This window comes from Podarcis pityusensis (genome assembly GCF_964106645.2).
Source record: "Podarcis pityusensis genome assembly, chromosome: 17".
Classification (NCBI taxonomy): Eukaryota; Metazoa; Chordata; class Lepidosauria; order Squamata; family Lacertidae; genus Podarcis; species Podarcis pityusensis.
Genome location: NC_138042.1, coordinates 14984336 through 15011569, shown reverse-complemented (window position 1 = coordinate 15011569; position 27234 = coordinate 14984336). Strand labels below are relative to the sequence as shown.

The 27234-nt window shown below is 45.7% G+C and overlaps 1 protein-coding gene across 3 annotated transcripts in view; it reads left to right on the top strand.

The window, feature by feature from the left end:
• Positions 1 to 27234, top strand: part of ADAMTSL1 (ADAMTS like 1) — a 485290-nt gene that overhangs the window by 412988 nt on the left and 45068 nt on the right. For 2 of the 3 annotated variants that reach the window (XM_080987682.1, XM_080987683.1), the window contains 4 exons: positions 8659 to 8869; positions 13251 to 13430; positions 17718 to 17871; positions 20093 to 21236. In XM_080987682.1, coding sequence (XP_080843808.1) covers positions 8659 to 8869; positions 13251 to 13430; positions 17718 to 17871; positions 20093 to 21236 — 1689 coding nt within the window. The remainder of the gene's footprint in view (positions 1 to 8658; positions 8870 to 13250; positions 13431 to 17717; positions 17872 to 20092; positions 21237 to 27234) is intronic. The other variant, XM_080987684.1, reaches the window with a different exon arrangement.

Genomic DNA, 27234 nt, shown 5'->3' with positions numbered 1-27234 from the left:
TTCATAAGCCCAGTTGCCATGCAGCCAAGACAGCATAAAGTGCACCTCTGTGCTTGCAGGTGTATGAAGTTAAACTAGTGGTTCTCAAACTTTTTTTTTCTCTGGGCCACACTTTCAGAATGAAAATTTGCTTGCGCCACACTGAATTTCTTATCAATAAGAAATACATTGGAAAACAAAAAGAAACAACACCTAGGAGTGCTTGATTTATAATATAGAACACAACCACTTTATAATATGATCATGGAACATGCAGAAAGTGTAAAACAATGCAGCTACATAGGAACATGAATCATTCCCAAAATATAAATGTCTCTTACTGAGGATTCTTAAGCATATGTGCCGCCAGGGTGCAAAGATCCGCCCAGTGCCCCCAAATTTAGTTTAGCCTCCAGATTAACACCACCACACTTAGAAGAGTTTGGATTTGCTTTATCCATAGCCTGGGTCTAAGGAAGTTCATGACTTGTTCCATTTGCCTAAGGCAGTGGTTCTCAACCTGTGGGTCCCCAGATGATGTTAAGACTACAACTCCCATCATCCCTGAGCTCTGGCCTTGCTAGCTAGGGGTGATGGGAGTTGTAGTCCAGCAACATCTGGGGACACACAGGTTGAGAAAGGCTGGCCTAAAGGAATTTTGGGCATCTGTTTCTCAAACAGCACAGCACACACCACGCCCAATGAAGGGAATGTCACAGGTAGATTGAGATATGCAATGCAGACCAATCATTTAGAGCAGGGATGGTGAACTGTGGCCTTCCATATACTGTTGGATGAGAACTCTCAACATCTCTGGCCATTGGCCATGCCAGCTGAGACCACAGGTACCCCATCCCGATTTAAAAGGAAAAGGTAAACCATTATGTAAAACACATCCAGGACTTTAAATACTAAATCAACCCCACAGATCTTGACCATAATATCCAAAGTATCAATGAGAATGTGTAAAAAGAAAACCTGATCTGGAACTTGTTTTATGTAAATATGCTGTTGTGTTGCCAGAACTTGCGCATGGTGGCAGGGAACTGCAATCCAAGCCTGGTGGTTGTTTAGTCGTTTAGTCATGTCCGACTCTTCGTGACCCCATGGACCAGAGCATGCCAGGCACTCCTGTCTTCCACTGCCTCCTGCAGTTTGGTCAAACTCATGTTCGTAGCTTCGAGAACACTGTCCAACCATCTCGTCCCCTGTCGTCCCCTTCTCCTTGTGCCCTCCATCTTTCCCAGCATCAGGGTCTTTTCGAGGGAGTCGTCTCTTCTCATGAGGTGGCCAAAGTATTGGAGCCTCAGCTTCAGGATCTGTCCTTCCAGTGAGCACTCAGGGCTGATTTCCTTCAGAATGGAGATGTTTGATCTTCTTGCAGTCCATGGGACTCTCAAGAGTCTCCTCCAGCACCAGAATTCAGAAGCATCAATTCAAGCCTGGTTACAGCTTGTGATTAGTGAGGAGAGGGCTTAACCAGAAATCGCTGTTCAGACAAGTCAGTAAGCCGAACCTTAGCTCAGGGCGGTACAGCAGCAAAAAGTTTGGGGGAACATTAGCATAGCTACAAATTCCTCTCTGGGAGCCCCCAAATTTGCACAGTTCTTCAAAGTCAAAGATTGGTATTGTGTGTCATGTGAGCCAGTCATTGAGAATAACTCGCATAGTAAAAATAGCATTCTACCTTATTGGTTTATGCATTAAGCAAATGGACATAGTATTTTTTTTATGGCTTTTTCATGGACAATTGCAAGTGGGGAAAATCTAATTTGTCAACCAGGTGATTTATTGTAGATTATTTGTCCAACTCTTAACAGGATGTGACACCTGGTTTTCCACAATGGGTCATTTTTCTCTGGGTGATCCTTATGGAAATTGTAATTCCTCATCCTTCACAACATCCATCATGCCATATATCACTGCCTCCTTTTTATTCGTTTATAATTACTAAATCTTCATGGCACATACTGGCTTCATTCTAAAGTGTTTTGCACAAAGGAGTTCTCTTCATTCTTATTCTTATTTTTTGCACACATGGATGTTCACCTCTTCACCTGAAACCTCTAAGGCAAAATTTCTTTATAAAAGGCTATCTGAAACAATTTAATTGAAAGACGATAAATCAGTCAGCAGGAGCTGTCTGTCTGTCTCTCTGTCTCATATCACTGCTCTGACTGCACCCGCGGCAATTTAAAAAGCCGTGAGTGAAACTGCCTTAGAATGCAATCATTGCAGCGATCATCATTGCGTGGCAAGTTCCTGTCCCTACCCCAGTGGAAATAATGAGACATGACACAATTATTAAGGTTAATGGGCTAAATAAGGCCACAGCTTTATTGGTTACAGATGATGAGCGGTATTGGTTTAGGCATTGGTCCTAACCGACTATATCCGACTCCAGCCCATCTGCTTGAAGTCCGGGAAGGGTTAACCACCAGTAGGGGGAGTCCTGCTGATGCACATCAACTAGGAACTCCCCCGGGGTCACCGCTAGGGGGCGTGCCTTATTCCCTAACCTCCCTGGGCTTCGGACAGGGCCATGCCCCCCGGAATCTTTTAACAGACTACCCTTCAGTATGTGAGGCAGGTGATGGCGCTACCTCCCCTCTTCCATCTACAGAACAATACCAATGCCTAACCGCCAATACCAAGAAAGTTGTGACGATTTGCTACAAGGTAGGCGAAAACCCAAGTGGCTGGTGCCAATTTGCCAAGTGGAAAAATTCCTACTAGGCCCCTCAACGGCAACCAACCAAGGTCCATAGCAAGGTCAAGGAATGAAACCTTATAGGGCGGGAGGGTGGGAAACAGGAACAGCTGGTAGGCGGCAAAAGAGGGAGATCCCCGGCTGTGTCTGCCTTAAATAGGGCAGGCCACACCCCCAGAGCCAGCTGATTGGCTGGCCAGGGGGTGAAGTGACCGGGGATTCCCCCAGTCGCACGGGGGCTGGGCCGTGAAGCTCGCAATCCCACCTCCTCTGCAGAGCGGAAGTGGCTTTGCCAAGTTTCTTCACATTTTGGTTTCCCATTATTCATAGTTTCAGGAACTCCTGATCTCTGCCCCACACAGTGAGTTCCATAACTGCAACCTCGGGTAGCAGTGGCCTGTGTGGGGTGGAGTGGACCCATGGAACCACCTTCCTGACACCAGCATTGCTGCAGCTTACCTGGGCAGGGCAGGAGGCAAGGAAGCAGTCAGGGATGTGTGGCCATACCACCAGAGCCAGCCTGGTAGCCCTGCCCAGGCAAACCAAACCTCACTGTTACCCTGCCTCGCCCCATTCAGGAAGCTGCAGCAAGAGGGTGGCTCCACATCTCTGTCAGGTGTGCGTGCAGGAGCCAGGCCCTGTGACCAGGACTGGGGCCTTCCTAAGTTTGTTCTGAAGAGGCAAGGCGCGGCCACACAGGTGAGGCCGATTGGTAACTCACAGCACCTGGTGGCAAAAGCTGGGAAGGGATATAAGGTCAGTATTTCCCTTCAGCTCTTTGCCACAGCAACACGCTCCTTGCCTTGCTGCGTTTGGTTCCTTGACTCCTTGCTCCTCGGACCCCTGCCTTTGTGACTCCTTGCTTCTTGACCCTCGGACCCTTGGCTTCTTGACTCCCAGCTCTCTGATACTCGGACTCTTGGCTTCCCTACTCCTGGCTTCTGGACTCCTGTTCCTGCTCCTACCCCGCCATCTTGCCCCCGGTCCCGACGTCCCCAGCCAGAACTTTGTTTGCCCATGAACCAGACCGTGACAATCTCTGCCTGGCCATGCAATCTGCTCCAGTTCTCGGGGAAGAACCTTCTGGATCTAGACTGCTTCCACCCACTGAGGCAGGCCGCTGGCTCATTCTGGATAGGAAGGAAGATGAGATGGCTTGCTTTGCTTGAGCAACTAGGTCTATTTGAGCTTTAGTATGCCTAGTGCAGGCATAGGCAAACTCGGCCCTCCAGATGTTTTTGGCCTATAACTCCCATGATCCCTAACTAACAGGACCAGTGGTCAGGGAAGATGGGAATAGTAGTTCCAAAACATCTGGAGGGCCAAGTCTGCCTATGCCTGGTCTAGTGTTTCTGCTCCTCTTCTCATCCTGACTCCTGGGTTGTTCTCCAGTCAGGCCTTTCTGGTGTGCCTTTTCCCGATTGCTCTTTGCCTGATTGCTCTCTGGTCCTGATTCCCTGTCCCAAACTCCAGACTCTCTCCAGGCTGCTGCCTACAGCCCAGAGCTGACCCATAGCAATGAGTATTCAAGATACCTTGGGTCTTTGTGTCATAGCTACAATTCTATGGGAAGGAGCCAAATGCAGGATACAAGCAATCCCTGTAGAGATGCTCAGGACAGAACTAGCACGGCAGCTTGGATGACATTTGACTGCTGCTTTAAACAGAATTCCAGTGTCTAGTTATCTGGCTTTCCCCCATAAGGGCTAGAGAAACATTCTGTATGACAGCACTCTGTCATGTGGCAAGTTTCTCTTCTTCTACATGTGATTTAGAATTAGGAGAAGGAACTTGCCGTCCCATGATAAACTCACACCATGAGTTTCACTTGACCTTATGGCAGAGAAGAGAGTTTGCCCCTCTGCTTTCCTCTCCTCTTGGAACAGAAGATTGAGCACATTTCTGTTTTTCAACCATCTAAAGACCGTGCGTAAGCGAGGAGCCTTCTGCTCCTGGCCTTTTGCACGCTTGTAGAAGCTGAAACCCTTTTAGATAGCTGCTTGTGGTTAAAAGACATAATCGCATTCCAGCAGTTATGTGGCAGGTCTGGAGATGTGCTTAATGCTTTCAACAGTTGCCCTTGGGGGGTAAATGAGCGGGCTTCTAGCCAGCTCCTCCTGCAGGTTTGATTTATCTGCATGCCAAATTTCCATAGGAAACAATGGCAAACCACCATTCTGCTGCTGCTGCTGCTGCTGCTGCTGTTCCTGGTGCTTCTTTGGGTAGCAAAGAGACTGCTGCAGACTGCAATCCAGCAGCCGTTCGTTGTGGGTTTATAAATTGACAATTTGGAAACAGAGGTCAGAGCCAAGAATTTTAAGTTGGTCTTTCATCTAGAGAAGAGCTAGAGTTCCCTATGCTTTTGCAAAGTTTTAACTACGACCACTTACTAAAGGTAGAGTCATACCACCTGATCATCTGCTTCCTCCTCCTTCTCCAGTCACTTTGCATCAGATAATCTCTCTTGCACACTTGGTTCTGAAACATGCTAGGCTTGCAGAACCAAACTTATATGCCTGCCACCATTCAGAAGATTGGAACTTACTGTGCAAAAAACCCACAATTTTGTGGGTCCTCCCTTGGACTTCAGTTTCAGTCAAACACAATTTTTGTTCAAAGATTCGCTCCTAAAAATCCTCATTCATGTCCATGTTTATGATGGAAACAGAGGGGAAACTGGTTACTTACAGTCAAGCCTACTACTTCACTAAATCAGGAAACTGTTTAAAAGTCCCCCTTTCTTTCTTTGATTTCAGCTCTACTTAGAAAAAAACAAACATTTTAAAAGGCTACAGGATTTATTTTCATCCAAAGATAAAAAATAGGATTTTTTTTTTAAAAAAACTTGCGAACTTTTATTATTATTATTAAAGAAGCCAAATAAAGGATGCATTCCTTCTTATGGCCTGCTAGGCTGCTCATTGCCAACATGAATGCTGAGCATTTATTCCACGGATAAACAATGAGCTGCTGGAGGTAACTGGAAAACCTCCCACTCCAGAAGAATAAACTTTGGCAAGTGTTGCAATAAGCTCTGCATTGAAATAGACCTCCAAAGAAGAGACAAAAGGCAGGATTTTATTTTGGGTTTTGGGTCTTGTTTTGTTTTTTACTACCAAGTACTCTGAATACCTCTAAGGTGTGCCAAGCACAGAGGGTAGCCGATATGTCATTATTAATTCCGACTGACAACTTCGTGGGACCTGTAATCCAAGGTTCGTGTATCAAGGAGATTTGCTCTGAATTAGATTAAACGGCAGCCAGGTGCCATTGCTGTCCCACAGAAAAGCGGTGATAGCAGCCCCCTCGTTTATCATAACTTAGGCAATGCTCATAAGTCCCTTGGCCTTCAAATAGCTTTATTAAGGCCAGTAAATAAGATTCTGGGAGAGAGCCGGTGTATATTCACAGGGCTGCGTCTCCAGGATACCCTGACATGTGCTGGGTCCAGTGCTATTTTTCTAGAAAAAGAGGTGCCAGAACTCACCCTGAACGCCTCCCTTGTCCTCATATGCAGTCATACCTCGGGTTACAGCCGCTTCAGGTTGCGTTTTTTCAGGTTGCGGACCGCCGAAACCCGGAAGTACCAGAACGGGTTACTTCCAGGTTTCGGCGGTCGCGCATGCGCAGAAGCGCTAGATCACGCTTTGTGCATGTGCAGACGTGCCGAATCGCAACCCGCTCATGCACAGACACGGGTTGTGAATGCTGCAGGTTGCGAACGTGCATCCCGCACAGACCACGTTCGCAACCCGATTATGTTTCCTAGGTTCCAATATTTCTCTCGGTCACAATAATTTAAGGAACAGGCAGCTTAAGGATTGCGGCCAACATGGTCCTGTTTAGTTGTGCTCTCTCACAAAAAGCAGCTGTAATCTGCCAATCTCTCATCGAGAAATGGAATCGTTAGGTCATCCCAGATTGACAATGCTAGTCAATAGGTTAAAAAAAACATGGCATTGTGATACGGGTATTCATTGTGCAATTGTGCCCATGTATGTATATGCACACGGGTGGCTCTGTGGGTTAAACCACAGAGCCTAGGACTTGCCAATCAGAAGGTCGGTGGTTCGAATCCCCGCGACGGGGTGAGCTCCCATTGTTCGGTCCTTCTCCTGCCAACCTAGCAGTTCGAAAGCACGTCAATGTGCAAGTAGATAAATAGGTACCGCTCCGGCGGGAAGGTAAACGGCGTTTCCGTGCGCTGCTCTGGTTCGCCAGGAGCGGCTTAGTCATGCTGGCCACATGACCCGGAAGCTGTACGCCAGCTCCCTCGGCCAATAAAGCGAGATGAGCGCCACAACCCCAGAGTCGGCCACGACTGGACCTAATCGTCAGGGGTCCCTTTACCTTTACCTATGGATATGCACACCATAATTTTTTGCCATCAGCAACACATTGCAAGGTTAACCATTTCAAATTTAAACCTCAAATCCTGGCCAGCAACATTCAGAATGCAAACAGAGTACAATGGAGGATGTATCCTGCTCTGTGCCTAAGTTGTATTCTGGGTGCAATCTGCATCCAGCAAATACGCTACATCTGTACTGGAACATTTAATTTTCATTTCACTTTTAATTTGCATACTGCCTTTCTATCTTATTATTCACAAGGCGAAGAAACAACAAAATAGACAGCCAAGGTCACACACGTTAATAACAATCTGATCCAATTACAAAAAAAAGCCACAATAACTTTAAAATAAACAACTTATATCAAATAAAGCAATATTCAATAAGCCATTAGAACGTAATGGTAAACAGTGAAATTAAATATCAGCAAATAGTAATTAAACAGTTTACACTTAACAAATACAATAAGGAATTACTACAGTGTAATCAATAAAAATGGTGGCCAGTCACAATGTATAAAGCACCACAAAGTCATGTAAAAGGATCAAGTTGAAAAACAAGGACACATAACTTATAAAGTTATTTTAAATATATATATCCCTGAGCTCCTCTTCTCTCTTCCCATCTACTTCTGCTGTTCTCAATGTCATGTTCTGGGAGAGGCTCCTAGGGCTGGAGGGTGGGGCAAAGCAGGTGGCAAAGCCATTGCCTGATGATGATCATAAATAAATAAATTATTTATTTATACCCTGCCCATCTGGCTGGGTTTCCCCAGCCACTCTGGGCGACTCCCAACAAAAGATTAAAAATACATTAAAACATCAGACATTAAAAACTTCCCTGTACAGGGCTGCCTTCAGATGTCTTCTAAAAGTCAGATAGTTATCTATTTCCTTGACATCTGATGGGAGGGCATTCCACAGGGCGGGTGCCACCACCGAGAAGGCCCTCTGCCTGGTTCCCTGTAGCCTCACTTCTTGCAGGGAGGGAACCGCCAAAAGGCCCTCGGCGCTGGACCTCAGTGTCCGGGCTGAAAGATGGGGGTGGAGACGTTCCTTCAGGTATATCGGACTGAGGCCGTTTAGGGCTTTGAAGGTCAGCACCAGCACTTTGAATTGTGCTTGGAAACGTAATGGGAGCCAATGTAGGGAGCCAATGATGAACAGAAAGTCTCTCTTCCCTCACAGTTCTTCCTCTGGAGCATCTCTCTTATGAAGACTCCCAGTCCGATGGCACAGTAATACCATCCCCTGGGGAGCTGCACATGTACCACCTTCCCAGATTCCACAGCCTTTCTCAAATAACTAGTAGACTCGTTTTTGTGTTTGCCTCTGTAAACGGGTTTGTGTAAAAACTTCAGCATGACTGGATCTAGGTAAGAGTTGTGACCATTTCTTTTTTGCCTCTGGCCTTGCCCACCGGGGGCAGAGGTGCCCAGAAGGGAACGCAGCCTCTTATAAAGATGCCCTACTCCTGGTCTATAGGATTGTAGCATTAGGCTGGATCCATTCCAAAGTTTCTCACGCAGAGAGAAAAGAAAAGGCAGGCAGATTGGTAGGAGGTTTGGGAAACTTGTTTTGATGCTGCGGTTTCCTCTTCTCGGCTTTTCCCCCTCAGGTGGGAGACGGGGCAGTGGAGCTCCTGTAGCCTCACCTGCGGCGTTGGACTGCAGACCCGAGACGTCTTCTGCTCTCACCTCCTCTCACGGGAAACCAATGAGACGGTGATCTTGGCAGACGGGCTGTGCCACAAGCCCCAGCCCATCCAGGTGCAAGCCTGCAATCATTTCGACTGCCCCCCATCCTGGTACCTCTCTGAGTGGCAACAGGTAAATAATGTCTTTCATTCAGTGAACCAAGGCATGACGTTTCCTCCGCTTGCACAACAAACAGGGAAGATGCAAATCCTGAACCCCATCAAAGATCAACACCAGGGGTAGGCAAACTAAGGCCCGTGGGCTGGATGCGGCCCAATCGCCTTCTCAATCCAGCTCACAGATGGTCCGGGAATCAGCGTGTTTGTACATGAGTAGAATGTGTCCTTTTATTTAAAATGCATCTCTGGGTTATTTGTGGGGCCTGCCTGGTGTTTTTGTCAGGAGCTCGGCCTACACTCAAGTAGGACCCTGGCAGAGACACATGCCCGACTGGCATGTTCTCTCCCTCCTGGTCTTTCATTCAGGAGCTTCAAAAGCTTTCTTCAACCCGAACATCACAGCGACCGATGCCAACCGACACCGGCACACTTAGGGATCCACAGAGTTTGCACATCTCGCGTGACAGACCTCAGCAACTCAGCATTTGGGCTAATCTACTTTATTTACATATAAACACACGCGGAGCACTGCAACATGGCTCCCTCTCTAGCATCAGACAGCAAAGCGAGAAAAAACAGGACAATAGTCCCACTTCACGGAGCACAATAACACAAACATCCTGTCTCCGTCACTTCCCACTTTGTGGAGTCAAAATATACACTGTCATGTGAAAGACAACAGTCCCATGACTGCAATCATGGAGCAGGAATTCTAACAGTTTTTACATGAGTAGAATGTGTGCTTTTATTTAAAATGCATCTCTGGGTTATTTGTGGGGCATAGGAATTCATTCATTATTTTTATCAAAATATAGTCTGGCCCACCACATGGTCTGAGGGACAGTGGACTCGCCCATGGCTGAAAAAGGTTGCTGACCGCTGATCAACACAGTCTCTCATTTCTGCTTTGATTTTGAGGCAAGCCCACTGCCCCCATAGACACCCTCTTTGGCTGCCCCACTGACATGGGGTAAACCTCGCTCTGGGAAGTTCATTGTATCTACTGCCGTTTTTTACATGAATACAATATTTTAGCTACAAGCGCTATCACTCTTCTTCGCTGTGGCTTTGAGTTCTCATAAGGAAGGATGGTCCAAATTAGATTTTTTTTATTTATTTAATAAAGCTTTAATGTTCTTGGCAGAAGAACTCCTGAGATAACCATCAGCATGTTTAACATTTTGAGTGATTAAAAATACGTCCTTATAAATTCAAGTCTTTATTTTTAAAATGTTCCATATTTGGGATAAAGCTGTGAGGGTGTTTACCTTGTTTTGAGGGGTTATCTCTTCTCCTCGCCTCCCATCCCAAAGAAAATGGTATCAGAATTCATTTTTATAAGCTCCGGTAAACATCTCTTTTGCAGAAAGTGGCTGCAAAGGGTTGCATCAATAAATCTTTTTCTATCTTCACTTTATTGCTGAAGGAAAGGGACTTTTAATAGAACAAACCATGGCTCACTTTTCAGAATATCTATTAAAGTTCCTTGGGCTGACATGTCCCAGAACATTTTTAAAGGCTTCTTTCCCCTCTCCTGCCCCTTCAAAACTGTTTCTCCCAGTATTTTTGGAAGAAAGGGGGGGGGGGAATCTTCTGAATGCAGCAATTAGAATGCTTTAGGATCCAACAGTAACCATTAAAGTTTTGGAAAGCATGATTCCTTTTTCCTTCTGCATCTGTTTGGTCTCATTGCCTAACAATGCAAGTGAACAATTCCTAGAGTGAACGTAGAAAATAACTGCTTACCAGATACTAACTTGTCCACAGAAGGGAGTTATAATCGCTGTTAATTTCGGCACATTTCAGACAACCGGTGAATTGGTGCTCTGTGAATGACAGTCCACGTAATCAAGCATTTCAGTAGTGAGGCTCTCGCCCTGCTGTATACAATATGTTGTTACTGTCACTGTTTTTTAGTCGCTTTGCTTACAAAAGTTTAAAGTTGTAAAGCTGTTGGGTGTTTATTTACCTTTTGCTGTTGCAAATACAGTGTAACCTCGGCTCCTGAACGCCTTGGGAGCCAAACGTTCCAGCTCCCGAATGATCGAAAACTGGAAATGATTGTTCCGGTTTTTGAACGTTCTTTGGAAGCCGAGCATCCGGCACGGCTTCTGATTGGCTGCAGGAAGCTCCTGCAGCCAATCGGAAGCCGCGCCTTGGTTCCTGAACCGTTTCAGGAGTCGAACGGACTCCAGGAACGGATTACGTTTGGGAACCAAGGTTCCACTGTAGTTTGCTGAGGTTTTCTTTTTCACAAAATTATGCTGCAGTCAACAGCCCCCTTCATCTCTCCCTCCCGTTACCCCTCGTCACATACCCAAACACACTGATGCACCCACCCGGTAATATCTAGTTAATACATATGCTACAGACACAAACAGTACAGGGGAGTAGGAAAAGGGGATAAATAAATGTGTCAAAGATACATTAATAATAGCAACAACAATATAAATAATGCAGCTGCAATTCATAATAATGCAAGGGCAAAGAAAGAAAAGAAATCTCATCTGTATGCCTCCCTTTGTTCACTGCTCTAGGTACTACTCAGTGAATAATTCTAAAAACTAGCCCCAAATAATTTGAAAGCTCCTTTTGTGTTTCACAAAGCAGAACCTGTTTGTGTGTTGTATGTGTGTTTTGTCTGGTAGATTGGATAGCGAAGTACCTATGCACACACACCTGTGCCTTAAAACACCTTTATGGGAGACTGTAGCATCCTAAAGCATCAGAAAGAGCCCGTTGTTGTGGGTAGGTCTATCTCCCATATCATGTCAGGCCTCGTCAGACATTTTGTAAATGGTTTAGCTATAATGTCAAAGGGACTGTAGGAACAAGCACACAACGCGACTCCTCCTTCATGCCTGTTTTCATTGCCTTCCAACTCATGGTTCTTTATGCACATTGTCATATGTGGGACATAGAGCTGGTTCACAAGTACAGGCTTAGGCATCCCTTTTATTTCTCACTGCTTGCTAACCTTGCAACTGAATATGTGATCTGACTCCATTGAGTAGTTCTCTCACTCGCTTGATCTCACGCTCTTTAATTGGGAACCAAAAGGGATAATAACATGCAAAACCAAGATTGTAGGAAGTTTTTTATCAGAGGAAATATGAATGTGATAAGTCTTCCCGAGGATCAACATACAAGTCACTAATTGGTATTAGCCAACTGACAGGTGCAAATAGAATAATAATAATAATAATAATAATAATAATATAAAATAATAATAAAATTATTTCTATCCCACCCTCCCCAGCCAAAGCCAGGCTCAGAGCGGCTAACAACATTAAAATGATACAACATTCTAAAATCATTTCATTATAAAATCAATTCAAATCAGATTAATGGCAACCATTGGGCTAGAGTTCTATGAGGATTGCCAAAGAAGGGGGTCAGGCTATGCCCTGGCCAAAGGCCTGGTGGAACAGCTCTGTCTTGCAGGCCCTGTGGAAAGATGTCAAGTCCTGCAGGGCCCTAGTCTCTTGTGACAGAGCGTTCCACCAGATCAGAGCCACAGCCGAAAAAGCCCTGGCTCTGGTTGAGGCCAGCCTAACCTCTCTATGGCCCAGGACCTCCAAGATGTTTTTGTTTGAAGACCATAAAGTCCTCTGTGGGACATACCAGGAGAGTATGGAACCAGTTTCAACTTACTTTTGGGAACCCAACATGGTACCTTGGATTTTGGACTCCAACTCCCATCAGCCCCAGCCAGTATGGTGGAAGTTGCAGTCCACATCATGGGCACCATGTTATTTAACCTGGTGGTTTGTGCATAAAAAGTAATGCTAGAAGCAGGGCCTCACTGGCCTCATTGGGTCAAGCGAATCTCTATACAAGTTTATAATCTAGTTCCTGGCCTGCATGAATGTATGCAGGAGACGATTTAGCTTAAAGAGGGAGGGAGATGTGGTTCATTAGAAATTAATCTAACATACTTACATTGACTCCAATAACCCTCCCCTTTTATTTTTGGAAGCAGTGCTCACAGCATTCACCAAGAGTCATAAAAATAAAGGACTATGCGGTTTAGTAGTTTATTATATTAACCTTGCAAACCAATTATTTAGGGAGCTGCGGATTGAAGACCCAGGGTGTAGCTTTCCCATGAATTAAAATTTGGTGGGGGTGGTGGATTAGACTGTGGAGTTAGGTTGGGCCTGGTGTTGAACAGAGGGTTTTCTGAGCAAAGAGAGCGCCGAAGGACAGCTCCGCTTCTGCTGTTTGTTTAACTTACACTCTTCTCACAAGTAGGCTGTATGTAATGGCTGCCATCTCACACGCAGTCAGGTTGCTCCCATTCACTTCAGTTGCGATTCAAGTGACCTGACGCATGGCAGTTGCTGCAAATGTCAGCAAGCTCTGAGGCCTCTGCCGCTTCTGTTGTCCTCCAGTGTTCACAGACGTGCGGGGGTGGCCATGAGAAGCGGGAAGTGCTCTGCAAGCAGCGCATGGCCGATGGGAGTTTCCTGGAGCTTCCAGAAACATTCTGCTCCACTTTGAGGCCCGCCTCCCAACAAGCCTGCCAAAATGAGGACTGCCCCCCTGAGTGGCTTCTTTCAGACTGGACGCAGGTATGAGGTAGCAGTAGAAAACAAAAACAAACAAACCGCAGCCTTGGGTGTCTCTAGCACTGGGTAGCCAATGTGGTACCCTCCAGATGTTTGAGACTGTGAATACCAGTGTATCTGAAGGAGTGTCTCCACCCCCATCGTTCTACCCAGACACTGAGGTCCAGCGCCGAGGGCCTTCTGGCAGTTCCCTCACTGCGAGAAGCCAAGTTACACGGAACCAGGCAGAGGGCCTTTTTGGTGGTGGCACCCGCCCTGCGGAACGCCCTCCCACCAGATGTCAAAGAGAACAACTACTACCAGACTTTTAGAAGACATCTGAAGGCAGCCCTGTTTGGGGAAGCTTTTAATGTTTGATGTATTTTAATATTCTGTTGGAAGCCGCCCAGAGTGGCTGGGGAAGCCCAGCCAGATGGGCAGGGTATAAATTATTATTATTATTATTATTATTATTATTATTATTATTATTACCATCAGCTCTAGGCAGGATAACACAGGAAGTCGTGGGCATCTAATGAAGCAGAATGCTGGAAGATTCAGGATGGATAAAAAAGTGGTTTTCATGCATTGCATAGTTGAACAATGGCACTTGCTCCTCCACAGGGACACCAACTTCAGGGGGTCCTGGGGGCCCAGGCACCCACAGAAAAAAAATTCTGTGTGTGCCCAGCCTCCACCCCCACCCCCGCCACTGTGCACTGGCCACCAGGTTCAAAGTCGTCTTTTTCTGTGTCTTCCCTGAGGGGCTCTTGGGCAGATGGCTGCCTCCACTCTTCCTCATCTAGCCAGCCTCTGACATCTAGTTTTGTCCCCATCCTCTTCCCTGAAGAGTTCTGCAAGGGCAACACTGAAACTAAGGAGAAGGGAGCTGACTGGCAGTGCCACCCTCTAGGCAGGTTGTAAGGAGAAAAGCAGGTAGGTTGGGGCTGACCAAAGGCAGGCTGAGGTTGGTTGGGCAGTGCATTTGCCCTCAGTGACCAGCCTTCACTGAATGGATGGGGTCAGATAGGTCTCCCTTTTCCCTTGATGTTCTTCCTGAAAGTTGTGAGGTGTATTCTCCTAATAGCCGTAGTACACCTGGCTGGTGGTAGAGACCACAGTGTGTCACCCTCAAGCTTTGCTGAAGGGATGCTCTGTATTGACATTTCCATTTGGAACATCTCTGCAAAACCTCCATAATAAGAGTTGGAGATGATGGCTTGTAAATTCAGAACTTCACCATGTGCATTCTAGGTGAGTTTGGGGGCAGGCGAGGGAGTGAGTGATAGTTCGTCCTGGTGCTCAGGTTATTTCCACAGTGGTACAGATTCGTTGGTTGCTAGTTCATTGGCTCTATACTTATGCAAAACCAGCCTCGGTCCAGTATATCTGAAGGAGCGTCTCCACCTCCATCGTTCAGCACAGACACTGAGGTCCAGCGCTGAGGGCCTTCTGGCAGTTCCCTACCCTGCGAGAAGCCAAGTTACAGGGAACCAGGCAGAGGGCCTTCTCGGTGGTGGCACCCGCCCTGTGGAATGCCCTCCCACCAGATGTCAAAGAGAAAAACAACTACCAAACTTTTAGAAGACATCTGAAGGCAGCCTTGTTTAGCTTTTAATGTTTACTAGGTTATTGTATTTTAGTGTTCTGTTGGAAGCTGCCCAGAGTGGCTGGGGAAACCCAGCCAGATAGGCGGGGTATAAATAATAAATTATTATTATAATTATGGGGTCTGACTTTCATCGGAGCCAGGTGCACTGTGGGCAGCTAGAGGAGACAAGAGCAACAACTGGAATGAAGTTGGCTACAGCTGCCTTTCCGCATTGCCTTGTCTGCAGCAGAACACCTGTGTGTGCTGCAGGAGGTTTCAGAGCATGTTTCAGGGAATGCAATCCATTGTAGAAAAGGTTTGTGGGCCACACGGTTGTGCTGTGTGAACTTAGAGCACACTTTGGAGAGGGCCTAACCAGCACCTCCCCTGTAACATTGCAGAGGAAGACTTTTTTGTCCTTTCTTAGGCTGCGTACACATTACCAGTTTAAATGCAGAGAAGTCCTTTTTTCCATTCTGATCAAAGCTGGTTTGAGGGGAATGAATCAAAATGCAGTATTTCATTTGAAAATGTAGGATAGATACAGGTGGTGGCGAATACCATGAGTGCATGGCTTCCTAGACCAGCAGATGCAGAGGAAATGAACATGTGTACACAGCCTTATTGTCTCTCTAAGGAACCACCTGTCAAGCCTCGCAATATAGAATACTCAGGCTGCAAAAAGGCCCTTGCCAACTTCAATAAACACTTTGTAGGAGAGCATTTGCGTAAAGCACTGCTCTAGTCTTGTTTAATGATCCACAACCAAATACATCTGTACGTTGGGTTTGACATTATCGAGTGATTGCAGAGAGAGAGAGGCTTTCAGGTAAGGGATGTCTGGAGCACCTAATAATAATAATAATAATAATAATAATAATATTTGCACCCCACCCAACTGCCTGGGTTGCCCCAGCCACTCTGGGCAGCTTCCAACATATATAAAAGCGTATTGCTTAATCCTAAAACCAAGTAGGTGTTCTTCTCCTTGCCATTGCCAACCCCTTTTTCACTCAATGAGAAAGTTAATAGCTTTGTCGATGAAAGAAACCCGTCGTGCCAGGATGTGTTTGTGTGCGTGTGTGTTGTAGAGGAAGCTTAACTAATTGATAATGATCTATCCTGCCAAATAAATAGATTGTATAATGCAATCTGCTGCTAGGACATGCACCCATTATGGGGCTAAAGCAGGCATTCTACCCCCCTCCTCAGGCAGTCATTTTGCTCATCAAAATGTACATAAAAACCTACACAACTTTCTGCATAACGGCATTTATATTATTTTTCAAAAGGGGGCTGTTTTCTTCTACACCAGAGAACGTTTTGGCGCGTCTCTCCCCACCCTGTTTTCTACACCTATAACCATCCTTGCACGAGTATTAGAAAGGTATATTTTATAGCCCTGATTCAACAAGAGCCATTTATTTATGGGGTGCACACACAGCAAGGGCAAGCAGAGCAAACCTGGACCCAGATACTCGCAGCTGCTACTGGATCTGCACATAGAGTTTATAATACTGCACCTGTAACCATGTGCACAGGGCCCAAAGGAAGGACAGCCCCTTTGCTCAAGAATGCAGGTCCTTCACTGGAGATGGAGATGGGCCCTTCCATCTGTCTTACGATTTAAATAGCTCTTGGTTATCTGGGGCCACAGCTTTTGGTAATTATTAATACCCGTGCCTTACTTGCCACATGCCCACCCTGCCTTGTGCAAGGCTGAATCTGAACTGGGGTCCATGTGAGCATCATGTCTGCTTCTCCCTCCCTCCCTCCCACTTGCTGTTACCATGTTAGTCATCAGCCGCTTCCAGGAACAGCACCACAAGCAGAAAACATAAGAGGCAGCATTGGAGTTCTTTGCAGATGTTGGCAAGCGTGCAGGCCTGTTAAGTTGCCTGCATATTAGTTACACCAAAGCGATCCTGTGTATTCCATAGCCTGCCCACTGGAGTACCTAACTTTTCCTGAAGACAGGATGGTGAGAAGCGAAGGAATGGGAATCTGTCTTCTTATGCCGGCATGGGTAGGATTTCCCATGTTCAGATGGCTGCAGGAAGGCAGCTGTGACTATGCATGCTTGGTTTGAACAACAGCCACATAATGTCTTCCCATATTATTTCCCCATTTAACCCGCGTTTATGGCTTCCATGGAAAATCCAATTGTTATGTACTGAGCTTGGATCCTAGAACAATAAGCAAGTAGGGTCCTAGAATGCAACAACCAATTGTCCTGCAGGAACAGCCCAATCAGGCTCCAGGAGGGAAGCAGAATCAGCCAATCACACGGGACCCATTGTGTAAATAATGTATATAAAGCCTGAGGTTTTGGGGAAATTCATTCACTGTTTACGAGCTACAATAAAGAGCATGAAATCACTACGCGACTCCGAGTATATTTCACCAATTAAAACAAACAACCAAAACCATGAACAGTGCATCTGGGTTAAAGTGGTGGGTGGAGACAGAGAACACCATTATCATGAGGTTGATGTTTTGTGGATACTGTGAGAACCTTACATGTATGAGCATTACCGAGTCCACAAAAATCTGCAAAGGGGAGTTCCCGTCTGTACAGAGTAATGCACCCTAATATTTTAAAGCATAGTGGCCACAGGAAGCGATTATAGTCCATGCACCCAGCTGCCTCCGGCCCTTTTCTCTGCACCTCTTTGTCTTTTAACATGTGACCTTCCTAATCAGCTCCTTTTTGTGCCTAGTGTTCTGTGAGCTGTGGTGAGGGAACCCAGAAGCGAAATGCTATTTGCAGGAAAATGCTAAACACCGGGCTTTCTGCCATCATCAATTCATCGCTGTGCCCACCCTTGCCATTCTCATCATTGGTCAGGCCATGTGCAGTAGCAACCTGTGCAAGTGAGTATAGAAAAGCAACTGGGGCGAGTGGGAATTCTGAGGGTTTGTGGCATCTCTGTGACCAAACAGGAGTTTGTATAACCCTTTACTCGGTAACAATTTACTACAAAGCACCTGGAAGTTCAGCAGGGGCTGAACTCAATCAGCACGGTGGATTATTTGCCCTCTAGATCCCATTCATAAGACTTTCCCATAATACTTTGCCTGTGTTCCTTAAAAATCAGGCAACAAGTTAAGAAAAGGCCTTAATGACTAGTTGATGCACACACAGAAATCTGAATCAGTGGCAAGATGGCTTGTGACACAGTCCACGGTCTACCCTGGGAGTCTGCAGATGTAGATGTGGGTGAATTATGGACCAAAAAAAGAGAGAGACCTTATTGTGGCTATTGCTGGACTGTAGCTGTCACCATCCCTGATATTTGGTTGTGCTGTCTCGCGGTTTGATTCAGCAAGAAAATGCCCTCTAATCACTTTGGGGCAAATGGATTCCATGTTTTCAAAATGATAAAAGTTTCATAAGAAAGTTGCTATTGCAGTTGTATTCAATTGTGCCTGAAATTCCCAGGGCTTGTTTGTTTTCTATGAAGAAGATATAGAAGGGTGGGGGTCCCTTTCCAAACAATAATAATCAGGTTCAGCATTCCAGAGGTTTATGAGTGATGTTTAACAGCGTCCCTCATTGGCAGAACTGTTCCACCCATCCCTTGTACCCTCAGTGCGCCCCCCTCGAAAAAATATGGGAGGGGGGAATCAGGAAATGGTGGGTGTCGCCCTATGTGTTTAGTATAATGTCATTTAAGATTAGTATGCTACTCATGTATCATAACTTTTGCCTGAAAAATGGAGAGGTACAGTGAGAAGGAAAGAATTGGGGGCCTTGTTTGTATAAGTTTGCAACAGCTGTGATTTATACATGGATGGGCCATTCATAAATGCTACATTGGGATTTGATTTCTAAGTGCAAAATGTAACATTATTTTCAAAATCCATGACCCAGTCCTCATATTCTTTTCAGTTGTCTGGCACAGAGATCTGAACTGCAGGGACCCACATAACTAATGAAGTCTAATATTATCCACCGTGGGGTTTTCAACCCGCTCAAACTAGATTTGTTCTGCTTCACATTACACCCTCGAGACTCCACTGCATTGATTCCTCCTTGCTGCTCTCAGCTGTGGGGCCTCACAGAGCTGAAACGATGAACATTTAACAAGGGGAGTTCCCCTTTTTCTTTCGCACCTTCCTTGTATCCATTAGATGGGCTTCTTCACGGAAAGACCTTCGGCAATGGGAACTGCATTGCTGTTTTCTGATTTGGGGGAGAGGGTGCAGCTGCCACCCACCTATTTGCTATAAATCATAATAGCTAAAATAACAGCCAGTGCCAAAAAGAATCTGTTTATTTTGTTTGATGAGGTGCAAATGACATTTCTGGACAACACTGAGGTGCTACTGAAAATGATATCTCCGTGGTGATTTTCCTTCCTTTCTCCTAGATTAGAGTGTAGTGCCCCGTGCCATGATATAGTGCAGGCATCCCCAAACCTGGCCCTCCAGCTGTTTTGGGACTACAACTCCCATCATCCCTAGCTAACAGGACCGGTGGTCAGGGATGATGGGAATTGTAGTCCCAAAACAGCTGGTGGGCCGAGTTTGGGGATACCTGATATAGTGTATTATCCCATGATATGTCATTCAAGCTACTGTTGCTCTGTCCCAGCTCCTGCCAACCCAGCAGTTCGAAAGCACACCAGTGCAAGTAGATAAATAGGTACCACTGCGACTGGAAGGTAAATGGTGTTTCTGTGCGCTGCTCTGGTTTCACCGGAAGTGGCTTAGTCATGCTGGCCACATGACCTGGAAAACTATCTGTGGACAAACTCTGGCTCCTTTGGCCTGAAAGTGAGATGAGCACTGCAACACCATAGTCGCCTTTGACTGGACTTAACAGTCCTTTGCCTTTGCCTTTACCTTTACCTTTACCTTTATCTTTATCATGTCATGCTCTCTTTGGCCCTCCCTGCCTCCTGCCACAGCAGCAGCCGATGTTGTGGAAGTAGAACAGGAAGTGCGCAATCTGATCACAGCATATCACAGATGAACTGGAACAAAATGGGAGAGAGGGGATAACCCAATTCTAGTTTCCACCTGAACTTGCTAGGCTGAGAATGGAGAGATGATGTGGTTCCATTTCCAAACATTATTAATTACATTTTAGGACACCAGAGGCCATCTCACAAGCAAACCCCTCTGATCATGGCTCAAAAGAAAGTCTTCATCCAAACAAGGAAACAGCGAAAGCTGCACTTCGTTGTTGGCGGGTACGCCTACCTTCTCCCCAAAACCTCCGTCATCCTCAGGTGCCCCGTGAGAAGGTTCCGGAAGCCAATGATCACATGGGAGAAAGATGGCAAGCGGCTCATCAGTTCGGCTCACGTGACTATTGCTCCATATGGATATATGAAAATTCATCGGTTGAAGCCCTCCGATACGGGGACTTACACCTGCACAGCAGGGCTGGCTCGGGAGCATTTTGTGATTAAGCTCATAGGAGGCCACAACAAGCGCATGGCCGCCTTGTCACTTGGGATGATGAAAGAAGAAGAAGCCACGAGGAAGGCCAGCTTGAACGAAGCTTTGCACGCCCAGGAGAAGCATCAGAACGGAATCCTCTTCAACGGGAGCAAAACTGAGAAACGGGGGCTTCTTACTGACCCTAGCAGCCGGTACGACGATATTGTCTCCAGGCTTTTGGAGTACAGAGGCTGGCCTCGGGACCACCCAGAGCCATGGGAAGCTCAGGACTCTGCGGAGAGAAACATCTCTTCTGAGGAAGATCAAGGCCAGGAGTACACCCTTCCTTTCACCATGGTCGCCAACCAGGATCGTTTGGACGACATCCTGAGAAACTTGTCCCAACAGCCAGAGGAAGTTCAGGATGTCTATAGCAAGCAGCTGGTTGCGCAGTTGGCCCACGAAATTTTCAAAAGCCATTTGGAACATCAGGAGTCCCTTTTCAAAACGCAAGGGAGCAGGGTCAGTTCTGCTTCAGTGGAGGTCCCATTCAGCAAGTATTTTTCCGAGTTCACCAGTTCCTTGAGAACGTCTTCGGCTGAAGCCCACTTGTCCTCATCACCAGAGCTGACAAATGGCTCGCGGGGGCCTCATAGAAAGCCTGCCATTCTCAAGAAGATATCTGCAGCCCAACAGCTCTCCGCCTCCGAAGTGGTCACCCATCTCGGACATACAGTCGTTTTAGCTAGCGGGACGCTAAGTGTGCTTCTTCACTGCGAGGCGGTTGGGAACCCAAAGCCCACCATTAGCTGGGCAAAGAATGGAGAGGTTGTGCAGTTCAGCAAAAGGTAACAAATTCTGTTGATTTTACCTTCCCAAGGATTAAGCTATGCACTTTTCTGTTTTAGTATTTATCCTCTGATGTTCACACTTCCTGTTCTGGGGGCACATTTTGCAAGCATGCACACACAGTGTGGAGTGGTACTGTCCATGTGACGACCACTGATTAAAACCTGTCTTTGTTATTCAGTGCATGGATCAATACCTTCCCCTATGGAGAGATAAATGGGGAGATCCCCACTGTAGCGCAAGAAAACCTGGGGAGCTAGAAGCCTACCCCCACCCCTTGGGGTAACAGGGTCATTTCTGGGAGGGGTTACATTTCTGCCACCACAGTATTTCCTGAGGATCCATGTTCTTTGTTTCATGCCTCCTCTATGATTCCTACAGCACTCATCCCAGAACAGTAAATTCTGCCCTTGCAAAAAAACAAAAACCCACTGCAGCTATCATTCTGCAGCTATAAATTCTAAAATTTGACACACTTCACTCAGATGGAAGTAGCCAGTCCTGCAAATTCTGGCAGAAAATGAAAAAAGTTATAGACTGTTAATATGAATTTAACTTTAAAGATTCCCTGCATGAAATACCTACTACTTAGCAGGTTTAATATATTCTGGAGGGACTCTTGTGACTGTAAATTTCATCCACTTTGGCCAAAAGCAGGGGAAATTACAGCCTTTTTAAAAATAGATTTCTGAGTACAGTAAATGGGGAACACAGAACTTTGTTTAATAAAGAGCAACTCAGAACCCAATTTTTTTTAAAAAGCACCCTGACGCCACCTCCCTTCTTTCTGATAGCCTGTCTCTGGCTGATTTTTATTCTTTATTTACAAATGTAGTTTGAAACATAATTAGCATAGAATATTTTTAGCAAGATTTTTAGCAAGATTGATGATGCACAGTGAAAAGGAATTGTTTAATTGTTCGAAGGGCTTAGGGGGTTGTCAAGAACACGGGGGGGGGGGGGAGCTTTCAATCAAGACATATTCCCTCTCCTATGTTGGCAGGGAGAGAATTGCTGCACCAAGAACGCTACTTCTTCATTTCCGAACTCTTCATGGGCAATAAAACCTGTAGCCTGAACTGTCAAACACCCATCTGTAATAAATTCCTCCGAGTTCTCTGAATGATCAGCATATAGTGATGATTATTTACACACCCAAGTGAAAAATAATACCATTTTAGGCTTGGGTTAAATTGGCTCCGGTGAAGTGAGCAGTCATTATTAACAGCAGCTGCAGCTATATATGGGAAAGTTTCACATGTGATAAAAGATACAGCCCCATCATTTACAATAGCTAAAGTTTCTTCCAGGCCAAGTCCAACCCCCTGTCCGCTATATAACACAGGCACAACAGAGTAGCACATCTTATGCATTAGCTTTGACTTGTGGCATCCTTGCCAAAAAGTTTGCTTTCCATTGTTTTAAGGGGGCTTGAGTCGTTGGGAGATAACTCAGTAAGAGGCAGCTTCTAATTTGTGCAGAAAAAGGGGGATGTTTTTGTTTTGCTTTTGTTTTTAAGCAAAACTCCTTTCTGTGTCGTTTTCTTATGGCTGGCAATATTTGATCATGTATCTGGGGCCTTGTATCCTCACTATGCTTTCAGCTGTGTGTTAATTTGTGGCGCTACGCATGCACAGGGTTGGGTGGCCATATGAGAGAGCGGCTTAAGACCTGCTAGTGTGCTCAGAGGCATCTGCATGAGTTGACGTATTTACAAGGCAGCCATCCAAGAATCTGCTGCCAGTACATGTTTCCTCTATGCGTAAGTTATGGGCCCGAGGTTAAATATCCGAGTCCGGTCACCAGGGTCAGCCTAGGAAATGAGAAGACACACAAGAGTCAACTCTCAGAGCTAAAATTAATTTTAAATGGCTGTTTCTGTCGAGGATCTAGCAAGTTTGTGATTTATCCAAGGCGCAGTTCATCGCTTGCGGTTTAGATACAGAATTAGCTTGCTTGCTGCTCTCCCTTTTCTGCGGCTAGAAGCTCTCCAAGTGCAACGATTTCTGCAATTTGCTAGCATTTGCAGCATCGTTGCTTTTTAAAACAGCATTTTCATTCATTATTATTGTTGTTATTTCCCTGGCAGATGATACATTTGATTTTTACCACTAAAAGCAAAACGTGTGTGACTCTCCCACCCTCAATGTAAGAACAGGAATGTATTTGTTATGAAAAGCACATGCAGTCTTAATCAAGAATAGGCCTATAGTATATATATTTGATTGGACATCGTCCTGTAAAAATATCTTTCTGGCCTGTAGAGAGTTGCATGCACAGATTTGCATAGCCAGTGGTTACATCCTGTTCGGAAAGTGCCCATAAAGTGATTAATAATAATAATAATAATAATACACACATTCTGTTTGAACTTACTGTGGTGTATAGGTATTTGTGTGTGTGTGTCATGTTTTTAAAAATAAATTGATATTCATTAAGTCCACACAAGGATTGATATTAAGCAAGAGAAAATTGTATCTTGATCCCACGCTGCAAGTAAATGTGCTTGAGTAGTATATGTGCACCAATATAGTGCTTTGTTGTTATGGAGCAAATAGTTGGTTCCAGGTTTTGGCAACTTCTTCGGGTGAGGTGCTCTCAATAGAGTGGAATGAGTCCTGTGAGGAGATACATGCAACGCAGTGGGTTGGGCTTGATCACCCTTGAGGCCCCTTCTAACTACAATTCTATGATTCTAAATTTAGATAAATAACGTATTTTCCCTCTCGGTATCATCCATAGTAAGGGACGTGGGTGGCGCTGTGGGTTAAACCACAGAGCCTAGGACTTGCCGATCAGAAGGTCGGAGGTTCGACTCCCCGCAATGGGATGAGCTCCCGTTGCTCAGTCCCAACTCCTGCCAACCTAGCAGTTCGAAAGCACATCAAAGTGCAAGTAGATAAATAGGTACCGCTCCAGCGGGAAGGTAAACGGCATTTCCGTGTGCTGCTCTGGTGTGCCAGAAGTGGCTTAGTCATACTGGCCACATGACCCAGAAGCTGTACGCCGGCTCCCTCGGCCAGTAAAGTGAGATGAGCGCTGCAACCCCAGAGTCGGCCACGACTAGACCTAATGGTCAGGGGTCCCTTTACCTTTATTTATCATCCATAGTACCATTTCATACATTTCTTTTTCTTTTTGTAGAGGCAAACTTGGGGTTACCACAAAGAATAGTCAAGTTGGAAGTGCAGTCAGTTTACAAATGCATTTGTCCCATTCAAGCTGCGCATTTTTAGGTGTATGCCTAAAGCATCTCAGATGTACACCTCAAAATGCAACGTGCAAAGCAGTCCTAACTATTTGAGTACTCATTTTCAAGACCTTGTTCATGACCGTGCTATGCTATTCAGATGAGCATGCTGAACCAGCCGACGCTTACCTGTGTACTAAAAGGGTATTTTGTGCACACAAGTGTGAGTTTTGCAGAGGCTGGTTTCTAAATAGACGTGTAGCGATTACATGCCATCTTGAAGGCTACCCTTTCTGGAGGAAGGAATGACCCTCTTCTTTATGGTCTGCTTAAGAAGACCCCGGGCCTCTTTCGATGAAGTCGAAAGCCTTCCTAAATATGTAAGGCGAGATCCTTTTTGCCTCCTACATGTTGCAGAGCAATAGGAAGGTCAACATATCTTTTGGTGGGACAGAACCTTGTCTGCGTGCACACTATACATTTGAAGCACATTTTTATTCCTCAGAGAATTCTGGCCACTGTAGTTTATTAAGGGTGGCTGGGAATTGTTACTCTATGAGGGTGCCGAGAATTCTTTGAGGAGTAAAATGTGCTTCAAATGTGTTTTAAAGGTAGAGTCTGTGCGCTGCCCTTCCCTAGTTTGCTTTTCCCCTCCCCCCCCAAAAAGTATTTGATGGGTGGGCTTAATCTGGTTTGTTTTAGAGTGTTGCCACCCATGGAGCTGTGGGTGAGATCAAATATCCTTAACTTTGTGGTTCATGAGGCAGTAGTTTTCATTCAAGGGGAAAACAAAAAAAATCTCATCAGCGCATGGTAAGCAACTAGACTTTGATTGCACTCGGATGGGCTTTCTCATTCCAGCTTTCGCATCCTCTTTTACTCCCCCAATTTCTTTTTCTGTCACCATCCTGGCAAAACGATTTATGTAAAACAGCTGCTGCAATTTTCTTCTGAGAAAAGCAACCTTGCCTATAGTTCCCGCCCCCCCCCCATTAATTCAACTTAAGAATGGGTTGAGGAAGTTTCTAGTATTAGCTTTTTTGAAGTGGAAGCCGCAAAATGAGAGAGAGAGAGAGAGAGAGAGAGAGAGAGAGAGAGAGAGAGAGAGAGGTGTTAGGGCCACCTATAGATTTCCAGAGGCCCAAGCTTGGAAACCCTTTGGCCGAAGTCCAGCATACCTGTGTATATTTATGTGTGATTATGAATGATACAGAAGCACCATTGATAACACAATGGTCTGTGGCATATTATCTCCAAAATCTCCATGCCACAGCCACACCCCTATGAGTGATATAGACTCTATACTTGGCTCCCACCCTCTGCTCCACAAGCATGATCTCATACAGCCCTAAGTTCTTGCATATCCTCCAACACTTTCCCAATTAAAACAAGGACGACGACAATTTCATTACAGTCATATCTTGGTTTTCGAACAGCTTAGTTCACAAACAACTCAGAACTCGAATGTTACAAACCCAGAAGTAGGTGTTCCAGTCTACGAAGTTTGTGAATGTCCTGCACAGTTTCTGATTGGCTGCAGGACACTCCCGCAGCCAATCGGGAGCCGCACCTTGGTTTCCGAATGTTTCGGAAGTCGAATGGACTTCTGGAACACATTCTGTTCAGAAGCCAAGGTATGACTGTACTGTACTTATATCCTGCCATCTGACTGGGTTTCCCTAGCCACTCTGGCCAGTTTCCAACATGTATAAAAACATAATAAAACATTAAATATTAAAAAAGTTTCCCTATACAGGGGCTGCCTTCGGATGTCTTCTAAAGGTTGTGGAGTTACTTATCTCCTTGGATGGGGGGGGGGGCAACTTCATATCCTGCAACATTTTTCCGATCAAATTAGGGATGTCCTAAGGAAAGTGGGACATTCCAGGATGAAATCAGACCCTACATGCATGGGCGCAGACATAGGGGGCAGAGGGGCATCTGGGGGCCCCCTATTAAGTAAATAAACAAAAATACTTTAACTAAATGACCAATTGCCTCTCAGATAACTTGGTACTTCCCCCTCAATAACATAAAGCCTGTCCCCCTCCTAAAATAAATCCTGGCTATGCCTCCCCAGCTTCTGTAAATTTGGGATTAAAAAAAGTAAAGATGAAGGGACCCCTGACCATTAAGTCCAGTCACGGACGACTCTAGGGTTCCGGCGCTCATCTCACTTTACTGGCCGAGGGAGCCGGCGTTTGTCCGCAGGCAGTTTTTCTGGGTCATGTGGTCAGCAGGACTAAGCCGCTTCTGGCGAAACCAGAGCAGCGCACGGAAACGCCGTTTACCTTCCCGCTGGAGTGGTACCTATTTATCTACTTGCACTAGCGTGCTTTCGAACTGCTAGGTGGGCAGGAGCAGGGATTGAACAACGGGAGCTCGCCCTATCGTGGGGATTCGAACCACCAACCTTCCGATTGGCAAGCCCTAGGCTCTGCGGGTTTAACTCTGGAAAATAGGGACACTTGGAGGGTCTGTTTCTGAGTGCACCCCCACCTATTTTTAATGCATTTCCCTCTCTCAAAAGGATCCCCCTGATCCCTATAATCTTGGGATTGGGTGCTTTTGCTTTGCATATACAGTGATACCTCGGGTAAAGTATTTAATTCATTCCGGAGGTCCATTCTTAACCTGAAACTGTTCTTAACCTGAAGCACCACTTTAGCTAATGGGGCCTCCTGCTGCCGCCACACCACCGGAGCACGATTTCTGTTCTCATCCTGAAGCAAAGTTCTTAACCCGAGGTACTATTTCTGGGTTAGCAGAGTCTGTAACCTGAAGTGTATGTAACCCGAGGTACCACT